The 14,214-nt window shown below is 40.0% G+C and overlaps 1 protein-coding gene across 1 annotated transcript in view; it reads left to right on the forward strand.

Moving 5' to 3' along the window:
• The window catches only part of NEO1 (neogenin 1), a 292,148-nt gene that overhangs the window by 224,662 nt on the left and 53,272 nt on the right, over positions 1-14,214 (forward strand). The window contains exons 15-18 of the mRNA XM_027847412.1: positions 867-916; positions 2,237-2,381; positions 9,913-10,023; positions 12,840-13,034. Coding sequence (XP_027703213.1) covers positions 867-916; positions 2,237-2,381; positions 9,913-10,023; positions 12,840-13,034 — 501 coding nt within the window. The remainder of the gene's footprint in view (positions 1-866; positions 917-2,236; positions 2,382-9,912; positions 10,024-12,839; positions 13,035-14,214) is intronic.

The following is a 14,214-nucleotide window of genomic DNA, read 5'->3' on the forward strand; positions in this document are numbered from 1 at the left end:
AAGCCTTAGTACTGATCACATTAGTGAGAGGGATGGAGTTTTAAGTTTGAATGAAAGAGGAAAATAGTCAGGACTGTTTGACGTGGTTCTTATGGTCATTTTGTCAGGGGAGACGATGAATTGTGTCAGTTGTTTTCAAGAAGGTAGTGTGACCTATACCATGTAACTATGAAATAATGAGATTCTTTAATAAACACAACAGAATCATTTTACAGATGAAAAAAAAAAAACTGAGAACAAAGAAGTGACAGCTTTTCCCCAGTTACACAACTGATTTGTGGCAGACCTGGGGCTAGGTCCCACTGACCTGACTTCTCACTGATTACTCTTTCCATGACCTTAGGAAACCTCCTTTTTTGTCTATTGAGTATTGGCCATGTGAAGGTTGAAAGCATATCTGGAACTTCCTTTGGGAACTTTCTTCAGAGTCAACATACAAGTCATATCCAAAAATTGGTTGCATCATTTTGTTGTCACAAATGCTTTTTAATCAGATTATACGTCATCTCATTCTCTAGGTGTGGTCCTGAATGATCCTTGGTTATTTACAAAAATTTAATCTGTTCTCGAAAGATAAAGATGTGTCACCACTGAGGACAGGCCAAAAAGTGCTGGTTTCCAAAGAGTTTCAAAAATATTTTTGAGTAGTGGCAGCACTGCTCAACCTAAATATGCAGCCTTGCAAGTGCCTTCCTTGAAGGAGACAATGCTGACCAACTTAGGGAAATCCTGATGTTTGTTAGCCATTTAGGAACTGAAGAAGGGCTCTTTTTGACAAATGGCATCTGCTTATGAAGTATAGTGAAACAGGTGTCCTTGGGGGTGATTGGAGATCTAACCTTGTCCTTTTTATTCCACATTTCTAGTCCCCAGTGCTGCTCCTCAGAACCTGTCGTTAGAAGTGAGAAATTCCAAGGTAAAAGTGTGTGTGCCAGACTTTACATTTCCATTGGTCTCTGTCTAAGCCTCTGGGGATTGTCAGAAGGAAGTCCTGGTGGGACCCTTCCAGGATGTGATTACTGTACTGGGACCATCTCTTCTCCAGCGTGGTCTTAGTTACGTGATGCTCCTAAAGTATTGTCAGAGAGCAGAACACAAGAGCTAAGCGGTGTGAGAGGAACAAATGTGTGAGAACTGCAGCTCAGCTTGTCCATTCACCCGCTGTTCTCAGAGAACTCGGCCCTAGGTCTCTGCTCTCCAGCCTTGCCAGCCCTTTGCATGACTGACCATCCGCTAGAGGTCAAAAGCAGCATGAGGAGGCCAGCAGGAAGAGCCCCGAGCCTGGCCGTCTCTCATGCTTGTTATGTGGGTGACCTGGGGCCAGCTGCCCAAGCTTCAGTTTACTTTTTTTGGAAAATGAAGATGATGATTATGAACCATGTATTTCACAGGGTTGGTGTGAGGAAAGCATGTAGATTCTTAAGTGTTTTGGGACCAGAGCTATTACAGTTCTCAAAAGGAGTAGTTCTTAGAGAAAAAAAAAAAAAGGAAAAGCCTGTAGAAATAAACTGTGTCTTCAGTTACCACAACCTAGGGACATGTTGACTGAGCTAACTTATGAGCCTGTGGTCTCTGGCAGAGTCAGAAGAGACCTGTGCTGCCCTTCTTCAGGGTGACTCTGGGGAAGGCACTCTCAGTGCCCAGGCGGCTCTGTGAGGCTGTAAGGTGCAGAGAAGCTGCCGAGCTGTACAGGTGCAGGGAGTTCTTTCCCTGGGTGAGAGGCCCCTAATCCAACAAAAGTACAGATCTGGTCCAGAAAATACACACATATAAGGCATAATCATAACATGGTGTGATTTGCAGTTAAGAAACCTAAATTTACTGTCCGAAGACCTCAGTTCAGTACTGGCTTCACCACTTACTTGCCATGTGACCATGGACAAATCAACCTCTGAACCTCAGTCCCCTTATCTGTAAAATGGGGATGCCTATTCTGCCCACTGTATAGGGTCAGTGTAAGAATCAAATGGGCTAAAGGCATGCCCTGTGCTGGGCACTGAGAACGCAAATACACAGAATGAAACGATCCCTATTCTCAAAGAGTTTATAACCATTAAGTGGTATATAAATGTGAGGTCTTTATATATAATCTCAGCTTTTGATTTATTTATGAACATTAATTGACTGGAACACCATAGAATTTTTCCTAAACCCCTTATGTACAGCAATCATTAGGAGCATGAGTTTTAGGCCTCTGATATATCTCATTTTTTCTCCACAATCTTATCTTCTCCAGAGTATTGTGATTCAGTGGCAGCCCCCTCCAGCAGGTGCACAAAATGGGCAAATTACTGGCTACAAGATTCGCTATCGGAAATCCTCCCGCAAGAGTGATGTTACAGAGAGCGTTGGAGGAACACAGCTGTTCCAGTTAATTGAGGGTAAACTGCTTAGCATTTTGGAAACAAGAATAAAAATATGATAGTTTCTGAATATATAATTGTGTTAGTTGACTTATGCAAATAGTTTAGATGATTCCATTTGCTTTTGCCCTTTCAAAATTACTTGATAATTTTCTTAATAGTTCAAATAAGAGGAAAATTCCGACAAAATTCTTATTTTACTAGCTTTATTGGCAATCTACATTTTATTATCATGACTCATCTTCCTTTGGATTCTTTAACTTGTCTAGCAACAGAATTCTTAAGAGTAAATGATTGTAAAACTGTGGGGGATGGGGAGAAATGATTCATATATAGTTGTTCTGTGCAAGTGGAGAACTTTTTTTTTTTTTATCAAATCTACCTTGAATGACAGGAACAGACTTGAACTTGTCTATTTAGTCAAATTCAGTGTTTTTAAATACCTTATGAATTATGGATGCCATAAATACACAAAATCAGTGGAAAATTTATAGATGAGCCCTTTAAAATTGTTGTCTTTTATATCAGAAGATGATTTACAAAGTCTTTAAGCATGTCACAAGCAAATGTAGCTGAAAGGGCTGCAAAGTGTCAAAGCCTCTGTACTATGAGAAATTTGGGAGAAAATGAGAATTTCTAGTCTCAGTCATGACAGTTCTGATGTATTTTTCACTCACTGGTACCCCAACTCTGGGTTGTGGTTTCCATTACATCTTTCTCTGCCAGCAAACTATGCCATGTGCTACCTATATGTTCTTCACTTTTCCTTTAGTTTACTCAAAAATTATTTGGGTTTTTAAAAAGGCTTTTCCTAACAATGAGAAAAAAAAATATAACCCACTTTAATATAAAGTGCACGTAGCACTGGGCTAACTAGCTCCTTTTCCCACGAGGTGAAATCTGGCCTAATCTCTCTCACCCCACTATTTTGCTTCAGAAGAACCCCCCCAACCTGTCTGCTCCAGCAAACCTCAGCCCAATTACGGTTTGTTTTTTTTTTTCTCTTTGGACCCTTTTGTCTCTTCCAGCCCTTCTCACCCATTTCTCCATGGGACTTCTTTGAATCAGCCAGATTAGTGTGGATTCAGCTAATTCCCCAGAACAGTGGAAATGTCACCAGGCCCCTCTCCCACAGTAAGGAAGTGTTCCCATCAAGCCCTTTACAGGTTTGCCATATGGGGCGTAGTGAAGGCTAGGATATTTTCTCCTTTCCTCTTCCAAATGAATAACTAGGAAAAGAAGAGTGTATCTGCTTGAGCACGTACCTGTGAAGCGGAAATAGCCAGGAGTGTGGAGAGGAGAGGAAGCTTTTCAGATGAAGATGGGGTCAACTAGGGAGAAGTGAAGCCTGGGGGTTTTGCTCACTTCTTGCATGCAGACATGGCAAGGAAAATCAAGAGATCACTCAAGACTCTTCATCACATTGTCTGAGCATCTGGCCATTCTGTGGAGTTGAAAATACCAGGCAGAGTACCAGCAGGTTGGAGAGAAAGAGAAAGAAACAGAAAGACCGCCGTCTCCTTCTCACAGCAGTGAACCCTTGGCCTAGACTGCTGTGCTACCTGGGGTGCAAGGACTTCCACCAAAGAGGCCTATTGTGTGGCCTCTTAAGGGACACTGGGCACTCATCTACATCATTAGTGCTAATTATCACTCACTCAAGGATTTCTGTTTTATTTTCTTCCTTTTAATAAAGTTTTCTTCTGTAATATGATTAATTATGCTAGTGAGGAGTAAATAGGTTTCAGCATATTGACCCAAGTTGCAGCAGGTATGACTCCCACAGCTGTCTTTCAAGATCTTGATAGCCAAAGGCAGCACACAGATAGTGCTTGGGATCAGTTTCTGAGCCAATATGGAGTGCCGCCATCATCAGGAACTAGGCTTAGACTCTCCTACACACGTAGTTAGGACTTCCATTTTTAAGGCTTTCTTGAAGGGCAGTCAGTAGAATAATTAAATGCATGAGGAACAAATTAGATGTAAGGATAAGTAAGTCCTAAGAAACCAAAGGCAAAAGGCAGCTAGGTGGCACAATAGATAGAGCTCCGGCCTTGGAGTCAGGAGGACCTGAGTTCAAATCCGGCTTTAGACACTTGCTAACTGTGTGACCCTGGGCAAGTCACTTAACCACGATTGCCTCACCAAAAAAGCAAAAAAAAAAAAAGAAAGAAAGAAAAGAAATCAAAGACATGTATGTCTCCTAAAAAATATAGACATAATTTTTATGAGGTGCAGTTAGATGGGAACTTTCTTTTTAAAAGAAACTGCTTAATTTAGAATTATACCAAGAAAGTGACTGAAATGTCTATTGGAATCCCAAGATTCCACTGCTAGAAAGACTGTATATGCCACAAAATATTTATAGCAATCCTTTTCATAGTAGCAAACAATTGGAAACAGAGATGTCCATTGATCATGGAGTGGCCAGAAAACTTGCGGGGCATGAGTTACCATGCTGCAGGAAACAACACGAAGAATACAGCACAAACCACGGTAGAGGCTTCAGGGACAGACGCAGAATTAAGCAGCTGTGTCAGAAAAACAGTGTACACAATAACTACAACAGTGCAGACAGGAAGAATGACACCAAGACTGCTGAATCTGCATGATGCAAAATTGTGTTCACCAAACTTGACTCCAAAGAAGAGACCTACGAGGACACGTGCCACGCTCCTTCACAGAAGTCAGGAACAATTGGTGTGGAATACGAACTAGAACCTCAAATGTTTTTATGTGTAAAACAGTTTTTTCTTTCTTTTCTCTTCTTTTTTTTTGTTATTATATTCAGTGTCTTTCTGGGAAGAGTATGGAAAAGAAGGATTCAGTGACAAATGTATATGATGTAAGAACAAAAGTTGAAAATCCAAATTTATTTTAAAAAAATAAACCTGAAGTATAAAGTAATAGCTGAATTTTTTAGGTCCTATTAGTTTTCCTTAATACAAGCAGAAGTTCTTTTTTACTTTGAGGAATTAATTTTCAAAACAAAAATCCACAGCTCTATCTATTATAAAAGTATGAATTCACAGCCATCCACTTTTTACAGTAAGGAAAAACATTAAAGGTTTTTTTTTACACTTATTTCTTGCAGGTCTTAATTAGCCTTCTAGGCATAAAATTGTGGAGGAACTTTTGGTAGCATATTTATTAAGCATTTTAGATTAGTGTAGATTATCCAGATACAGTGTTTGGCAGTGACATCAGTTACCTTATTTTGTAGGTAAATATTTTTCCCTTTGAGATTTATTAATATCTTTACATTTATATTGGTAGACATGTAGCAGTAAATGTAAAAGTTTAAATTATTGAAACAGATGAGAGTGAAAAGGTTAAGTCCTAGAAGTCCTGGGAAGGTCTGTACTAGAAGAAATAGGTGACGTAAAGATGCAAGCTCAGACAGAACAAATGAGGAGAAAGGAAGAAACAGGAGCAGGTAAAAATTTAGATTTCTTCAAAGAACTTAAAAGTGACAACTAGGTATGTCTGCTGTTTGCATCATGGTCTTTACAGGAGCCAATGGCAAATCAGTCTGTACCTTGACAGATAGCAGGAAAACCTGCTTTAAAAGCCTAGAGGGACAAGGACAGAAGATGGCGTGCAGGGAAGCGTCAGGATAAGAGCAGCCAACGTTAATAAAGAGAAGGGAAGAGATAAAAACTATCTGGGAATTTTAGTTTCTTCAGCAGGTTTGTTAGGGCACTGGGAGGATTCTGATAGTAACTGAGTGATCTGAGAAGTAAAAATGGAACTTGGAAATGGATGAAACTGGGGGCAGCGTAGCCGAGGAGCCTGCATACAAAAAGCCTCCTTAGGGGTCCAGAGGCCAGTGAACAGATGGGAGAAACAGGTTGTTTTAGGGTGAGGAGAATTAATTAGCAAGCATTAGCAAGGCATTCGGAATACAGAAACCAGGCAGAAACTGTTTCTGCCCTCAGCAATCCTACATTCTATTGTGGGAGACAACCTATAAACATAGAAGTATACACACAGCAAATCTAGGGATGAAGAATGCAACCAGACATAACCTTATGACAGAGGGCCAGCCTTGGAGTCTGGTTCTGACATCCTGGGGGCCCCTGGGCAGGTTATGGAGCTTGTCAGGGCCCAGCCCACTTTGTAAGGCCACTAATACATTAATAGTAATCTGCATTGGTGAAGAAGGTCCTGGAGTTCAGTGGACCTGAGGACCAGTCCCAGAAAGTTAGAGGGATGAGGCAGGGAGGTGACCAGTGTCTGGAAAAGGTGTGCTTGAAGTATGCTTTGAAGGGAATTCAGAGGCAGAGACCATAGACCAGAAGAGAGTGCATTCCAGGCAGGGGAGGTAGTCTTAAAGGTAAAGAAATGCAGTCAAGCCAGTTTAATAGACTGGAAAGCCAATCAGGGGAGTTTGCCCCTGATCAAAAGGCAACAGGATGCCATGGAGTTTACTCAGCCAAGAAGTGACATGGTCAGATCTTTGCTTTAGGAATGTGACTTTGGCAGCTGTGTGGAAGATGGACTGGAGAAAAGAAATGTGAAGTAGAGACACCAGTGAGGAGGCTATTGCAGCAGTCTGTCCAATAGGGTAGATTGTGTGTCTTCCAGTGAGTGCCTGAATCCAGAACACATAATTGGTTTCATCTGGATGAGTAGAAGAATGCTTCTTTACTTTCCAGATTGTCAGGAAGAATGAGTTGTTCCTTAAAAGAATGAAATAAATGCTTCAAGAGGAAAGCAAAGAAGTAGAAATATATCCTGAAAGCAGATAAGAATCCAAATCTGTGTCAGGATGCTGAAGAGCAGGAACATGTGACTCAGAAAAGGAAGGCTAAGGAAGAACGTCTGTACCATGGCAGCCTAGCAGGGAGTTGAAGGAGAACAGGGCCCAGGAGAGTCTGACTGATGAGCATCCACAAGTTCTGAATGAAAGGCCACTAGAGGAAGAGATGCTTTCTGCCAACTGGTAACTCTGGACAAGGTAACAAGAATGTCCACAAAGTTCAGGAAGAAGAATATGGAGAATGCTTGAATCCTCAGAGGACTTTACTTAGGAAGTTGCAGAATGTGAATTATATTGACTAAGTAAACTAGGAAATCTTGATATCATGAAGTAAATATCTCATCTAGATATTAATGAGCCTTGATAGGATACGACTTGTCTCGAGTAAGCCAGGAAAAGCCATCCTATCACCAACTGCTCTGCTCCCTGGTCCAGAAACTGTGACCTAGAGGTTTTAGCCCTTTTCTCTCTGGAGCTTTAGCTGTGCCCCCCACCCCCTCCATCCTCATTGCCGACAGCTTCACTTGGCCCGCTATTTCAGGTAGATCCTAGCCACGCTTCACTTCCATCCCTACTCCCCAACTACTTCAATAGCAGCCTCACCTTCTCCTTCCTCCACAACTCTCTTCTTAGGACCACGAGCAAACAAATGCTACCACTGTTCCTAGAAATATGCCTCCCAGGTACGTCCTGTGGTGTTAGATATCCTTGTATGGCCTCACTCACTCTCCAAATAACATTCTGGACCAAAGTGCTCTTCCCTGTCTACCACTTCCTACTGTCTCTGTTAGAATGTGAGCTCCTGGAGTACAGGGACCCTCTTTGCTGTTGCATCTGCATCCCCGATGCTTGATGTATGGCAAACATTGGGAAATGTGGATGATATAAAGATAAAATAGTCAAGAAAAATATTTTAAAGATAAATGTTTTCATTAAAAAGGATTAACATTTATAAAAAGGACATTAGGAACATTCTATAACAAGATGATAGGTTTTTTGTAAATATCCAAAAACCGGAGTGGAGAAAGGTATAGGTGAGAGGCTTTTGAGTGAGAATCGAAGAAGGAAGAATGGCTGATGGGGGACATCAGTAATCTGGAAATTTTCTGAATGTCCCAGATTCATAATATTTAGATCTAGAAAGGAACCATAAAGGTCATCTACTCCAGTCTTTTCATTTCAGTGAAGGAAGCTAATTCCCAGCAACACTTAAGTGTCTTTTCCAGGGTCACACACGTGGTAAGAGGCAGAACCAGAATTGGAATCCAGGTCATTTTACTCCTGACCCAGTGCTCTTTCTATGGGGCACTGCCAGTTAACAAGTTAGTCCTGTGTCCTAAACATTCTGGACGATGGAGGTTTTCCTGTTGGGCACATGTCAGCTATATAATTGTATATTAAATATTTAATATGTTAAATATATTCCGTATTCCTTATTTAAAATACCTCATGGACTGTGCACATCAAAAAAACTAATCATTTTAATATTTGGAATAATAAGTGTAGTCAAATATACTTGTAAGACAGAACATAGGTTTTCTGAAATATGTACTTCATATACTTGCTTCTTCATCAAATAGCCAGAAGGAACGTTGGAGATCATTCAGTTCAATCCTGTTGTCTTCTAGATGAGTGGAGATGATTACAAGGCAGATATGTAGCAGAGCCCGAGTAAGAATTCAAGAGTTCTGGTTCTGTGTTCAGCATTTGGTCAGCTCCACTTACTATCGCAGAAAGTCACAGCACCTGGGTTCAAAGCTTAGTTTTGACGCTTCCTCCATGTGTGGCCTTCAGTCATTCCTATCTGTGGCATTTCCTGCTGTTCTGGGAAAAGTTCAGACAACTATTTGGAGTTAAGGAGATTGAAAACTAGAAATCCAATTGGAGGTGGGGGTAGGGTGGGGGGCTGCAGCTGGCTGGGCAAGCTGGGCTTTGTTCTTAGAGGATACTGATTTACTGTAGGCGCCTGTAGGCATGCCATATGGCCTGGGAAAATTAATAGGAGAAGTATAATTGGCAGAAAACTTAGAGAACCCGAAAGAAAACATTCTGTTCAATTCTAACTCTGAGCATCTTTGGGGCCAGCTTGATTCTGTCCTTGAGTTCTGTTTGAACCACTTACTCACTCTGTGACCTTGGTGTCCTCTGGGCTTTTAGTTTCCTCACTTGTAAAAAGAAGGTGAATGGATGATCTCTAAAATTCGCCAAGCCCTAGAAAAATTAGTCATGCATTCTACTGAGAGCCTTGCCCATTACAGTTTCTGCCCCTGGGTTACAATTCTAAATGTGTTGGATTAGATTGACTCAACTTTGACCTAGACTTTGTCAAGACAGCAGTAGCCTATATATCTTGGTATTGAGTGAGATGTGACAAGGTCTGTCACATTAAGTTTACATATGAAATAGCTGCTTTCAAGATTAGAAATTATTGGGGCAGGTAGGTGGCAGAGTGGATAGAGCACTGGCCCTGAAGTCAGGAGGACCTGAGTTCAAATTCGGCCTCAGACCAAACACTTGACACTTACTAACTGTGTGACCCTGGGTAAGTCACTTAACTCCAAATGCCTTCAAAAAATAAATTTAAAAAAAAGAAATTATTATCCTACTTGTTTTCCTTAAGATCTCCCTTTCCAAAATCTTTTATTATCTGAAAAATAGTGAAATATTAGTAAGATCTTACCATCAAACTAAGTTTAAAATACAAGCTTTTAGAATGAGAAACGGTTAGTCCATTTGTTCTCTCTTACTATTCTCTTTCCTATGTAAGTTTTCTTGTATGAACCCTAGGTCTTGATCGGGGCACTGAGTACAACTTCCGAGTGGCTGCACTTACTGTCAATGGGACGGGGCCAGCTACGGAGTGGATGTCTGCAGAAACATTTGAAAGTGACTTAGATGGTAAGTATTAATGAATAGGCTAGCGGGCAGCATGTTCTGGGTACCCCTGTTACAGCGCTTATTACAAAGCCAAATTAATGAACAAACAAGGCACGGTGTATCATCTGGTGGAAATTTTTAAACATCAATGTGAATTGATTTGGTTGTTCTTTCTAATTATTCAGCAGAGGTGTAGGAGTGTATATCCCACAGTATTTTTTTAAATGTATACACCAGAAAAAAACAAGAATAAATAAACATGAAAACATGCTGTACTTTAGAACAGCTATGAACCAAGGTCTTGTATAAGTAGATGTTGTAAAATTTGCGTCTGATCCCATTTGTTTAAATCATGGCTTTCCCTTAGTCCCAAATTCCCTTCCTCCCTAACTCTAGGCTCCATGAATTTGTTGAAAATTGACTCTCTATATGAGTCTTGTCTACCTAGCCCTGCCTCTGTTAACCTCTAGATGTGTGACCTCAGGCAAGTCAGTTGACCCCTCTGGGCTTCAGTCTGTAGAATGTGGCAGCTGGACCAGATGATGTATGAGGTTTCTTCCAGATCTAATGATCTGTGACTTAGGTGAGTGACACAGGGGTGTATGTGCTGCCTAAATGAGGATATGTGTGCCTGAGAGGCCTTGGGGTGCAGTGGGAAGAGCATCGCCCCGAGAATCCAAGCAGTAGCTGGGGTCTGATCTTACTGACTGGCATTGGAAATTCACTTAATCTCTCTGAGCCTAATTTTCCTCATATGTAAAACATAGATCCTAAGTTTATTCAGACTATAACACAAGAAGACTTGTGTATAGTCATTTAAATGTTTTTAGTTACTACTAATACACACACGTACACATAAACAATTGGAATTTCGGAGATACAAAATAATGGGGAGGGGAGGAAAAGGTAGAGGGTAGATAAAGCACTTTTCTTATGACTCCTCTGGGAGAGAAGTACAGCTCCTGTTATTTTCCCCATTTTACAGATGAGGGAACCAGGGCTCAAAGTAATCATATGTTTTGTTCCAGATTATAGTCGATTAAGTGTGGGAATCAAACCTATGTCTCCTGCATCCTAATCTTAACACTTTCCAATGTACTACAGCACATGAAGTGAGAAATTCTGAAAACCAATAGCAAACTACCCCTCAACATTTTGTTTTTAATATTTTACTTGAATACTTGGCTTTATTTTTAACTTGAAATAGTTAGCCTTTCTATTATACTGAAGTTCTTGTTGATTTGAGAAAGTAATACAAACAGAGAAAACATAATAAGGTGGTTAGTGTGATGACCTTGGGGTAAAGAAGATCTGGGTGTATATTCCCCTTGACATGTCACTTTTGCTGTCTGATGAGCCTCAATTTTTTTCATCTGTGAAAAGGGGATTATAATAGCAATGAAAATAAAATGCTGAAAACACTTTGCCTTACTTCTTAGCAAGGAAAAAGAGGAACAGGTTTAGAACACTATGTGTGATGTCAATTTTTTCAATATATGATTTTTTTTCTATTTCTATTTTTCTTTTTAAAAAATTGTTATAAAAGATGGCTTTCTGGGAGTGAAAGGGCAGCTAATGGGGAAATTTAAGTAATGTAAAAAATGAAATGGCAAAAAAAATCTTTTTTAGCAAGGAAAAAGAAGGTAAAAATCAGGAAGCTGATTTTTAGAGAAAAATCCTCTAAATTGCTACAATAGCATTTTGGTCTTTTAAGGTCCGTTGCTTAGATTCTATTGCTAACTGTGACCTAGTACTAGAATTTTGTTCTTTGAAAAGCTTATTTCTTATATGAATATCTATACAGCACCTTTAGGAGATTTGGACATGGGGATAAAGGCAATTACCAAAATTATGACTGGGTTTATTTTACAAAGAAATGCAGAAGGTATTTTCATTTAAGTGTTAGCTATCAGGCTGGAGAACAGATTGGAGAGATTTAATCTCTAGATAAAGCAATTTGCTTGAAACATAAAAGTCTAATAATTATTAGAAGACATTGAACGAGCTGCGTTTATTCCTGCTGCAAAGTTATTTTGGTATATGCCCGTTGATGAGTTGTTCTTCATTATTTTAGACCATTTTCTTATATTGCTAATTATTTCCCAAGGAAAACAACCCAGGCTAAAACAACTTACTTTCTTCTTACAGTGGAATTTAGGGCATTCCAAAAGGAGAGCTATCTCTCCTGCATTTGGGGTGAGGCAGAATAGCCATAATGCATTCAGTGAGGCAGTTTCTACTATTTAAAAAACCTTTAGGAAAATTTTCCTGGAAAAGAATGGCAAGGTCTCTGTGGTTAAATCCCCAGAAGCATAACAACAAGAGGTGTCTTATCAAAAACAAAGAGAAAGAGATCAGTGTTTTAATAGAAAACACTTAGATAACATTTACTGCTGTTGAAGCAGGGGAAATTGTCCCAGTCATATAATTGAAAATTTATTTATTTAGCTTTTCTCTACTCTGCTCTTTAAAAAAAATAAATAACAGGTAACACTCCAGGGGGATAGTCATTATTGTGACTTGCAGTTTCTACTGTCATATTTAAATCCTCTATGTTTTACAGCCAAGTAGAATACTTTGGCATTAATGCTTACGACAGCTGGCTGACTGTTACTTTTTTTTTTCTTCATCTCTCAATGAGACAGAACCGTGGGCTGAATTAAACAGTACTACAAGTGTGCCTACTTCCTTGTATACCAGCATCTGGCTTCTTACCCTGCTCTTAGAAATGCACATGGAGAAATAGGGGCCTAAACCTAGTTTGAGTAGTTGCTAAGCATTACCAGCTGTTTGAATCTAAGGTCAATCACACCTTGCTTTTGTCTTTTCTTGCACAGAAACTCGTGTTCCTGAAGTGCCTAGTTCTCTCCATGTCCGCCCACTTATTACTAGTATTGTAGTGAGCTGGACTCCTCCAGAAAATCAGAACATCGTGGTCAGAGGCTATGCCATCGGCTATGGACTGGGCAGCCCGCATGCTCAGACTATTAAAGTGGACTACAAGCAGCGCTACTATACAATTGAGAACCTAGGTAAGTGGGAAGAGTGGAAGAAGATGCCATGGAAGAGAATACTTTTGAGAATTGTGGCAATGTTTTCTTATTTTTGTTTTTATTAAACTTTTAAAATATAATCAGTCAACAAAAATCCACCTTCTGTGCCTCCCACTTCATCCCTCCCCCAGTTGAGGAAGAAAGGAAAACAAAACCCCTGTTATAAACATTCTTAGTCAAGCAAAACAAATTCCCACATTGGCCATAACCAAATGAGTATGTCTCGCCTGCACTCTGAATCCTTTACATTTCTACCAGGGGATGACCAGCATGTTTCATCATAAGTCCTCTGGAGTCATGGGTTGGTCATTGTTTTGATCAAAATCCCTAAGTCTTTCAGAGTATTATTATTATCCTACAAAGTGTTCTGGTTCTGGTCACTTCTCACTGCATCCATTCATATAAGTCTTTCCGGGTTTCTCTAAAACCATCCCTTTCAGTATTTCTTATAGTACAGTAGTATTCCATTATATTCATATATCATAACTTTTTCTGTCATTTCCCAATTTACGGAAACCCCCTCAGTTTCCGATTATTTGCCAACACAAAAAGCATTGCTATGTGTATTTTTGTACATCCTTAGAGTTTGTTTTACTTAGGACTAATTTCTTCCTTAATCTGTACCACCTCTTATTCCCTTGTCTTCCTTTCCCTTCTGTTTCCTTGTTGAGTGAAATTGATTTCTGTGCCCAGCTTTGTGGACATGTTATTCTTCCCTCTGAAGAGTTTAGATGAGAAGGGGGCTCAGCTGTTACCCACTCAACTTCTGCTTGCTTACCATCCTTCCTCTCCCTTTCCCCCTCTTCGATGATTCTTAAATTTTTTCATCTCAGTCTATTTTCCAGGTCAGTTTTTGCTATCAGATACCTTAAATTTTTTTCTATTTTTCCAGTCTTTTGATAGTAGGGTTTTTTTTTCTTTTTGTTTTTTTTGAGGCATTCAGAGTTAAGGGACTTGCTTAGGGTCACACGGCTAGTAAGTGTCAAGTGTCTTAGACCACATTTGAACTCGGGTCCTCCTGACTGGGGCCTGCATGCTATCCAGTGTGCCACCTCACTGCCACTTTTGATAGTGTTTTAATATTTTTTGTTGCCTCATGGAGTCATTAGCTTCCATTTGGTCCATTCTGATTTGCAGAGAGTTTGTTGCTTGGGCAGTG

This window comes from Vombatus ursinus, unplaced genomic scaffold (assembly GCF_900497805.2).
Source record: "Vombatus ursinus unplaced genomic scaffold, bare-nosed wombat genome assembly UNPS02015404.1, whole genome shotgun sequence".
NCBI classification, from domain to species: Eukaryota; Metazoa; Chordata; class Mammalia; order Diprotodontia; family Vombatidae; genus Vombatus; species Vombatus ursinus.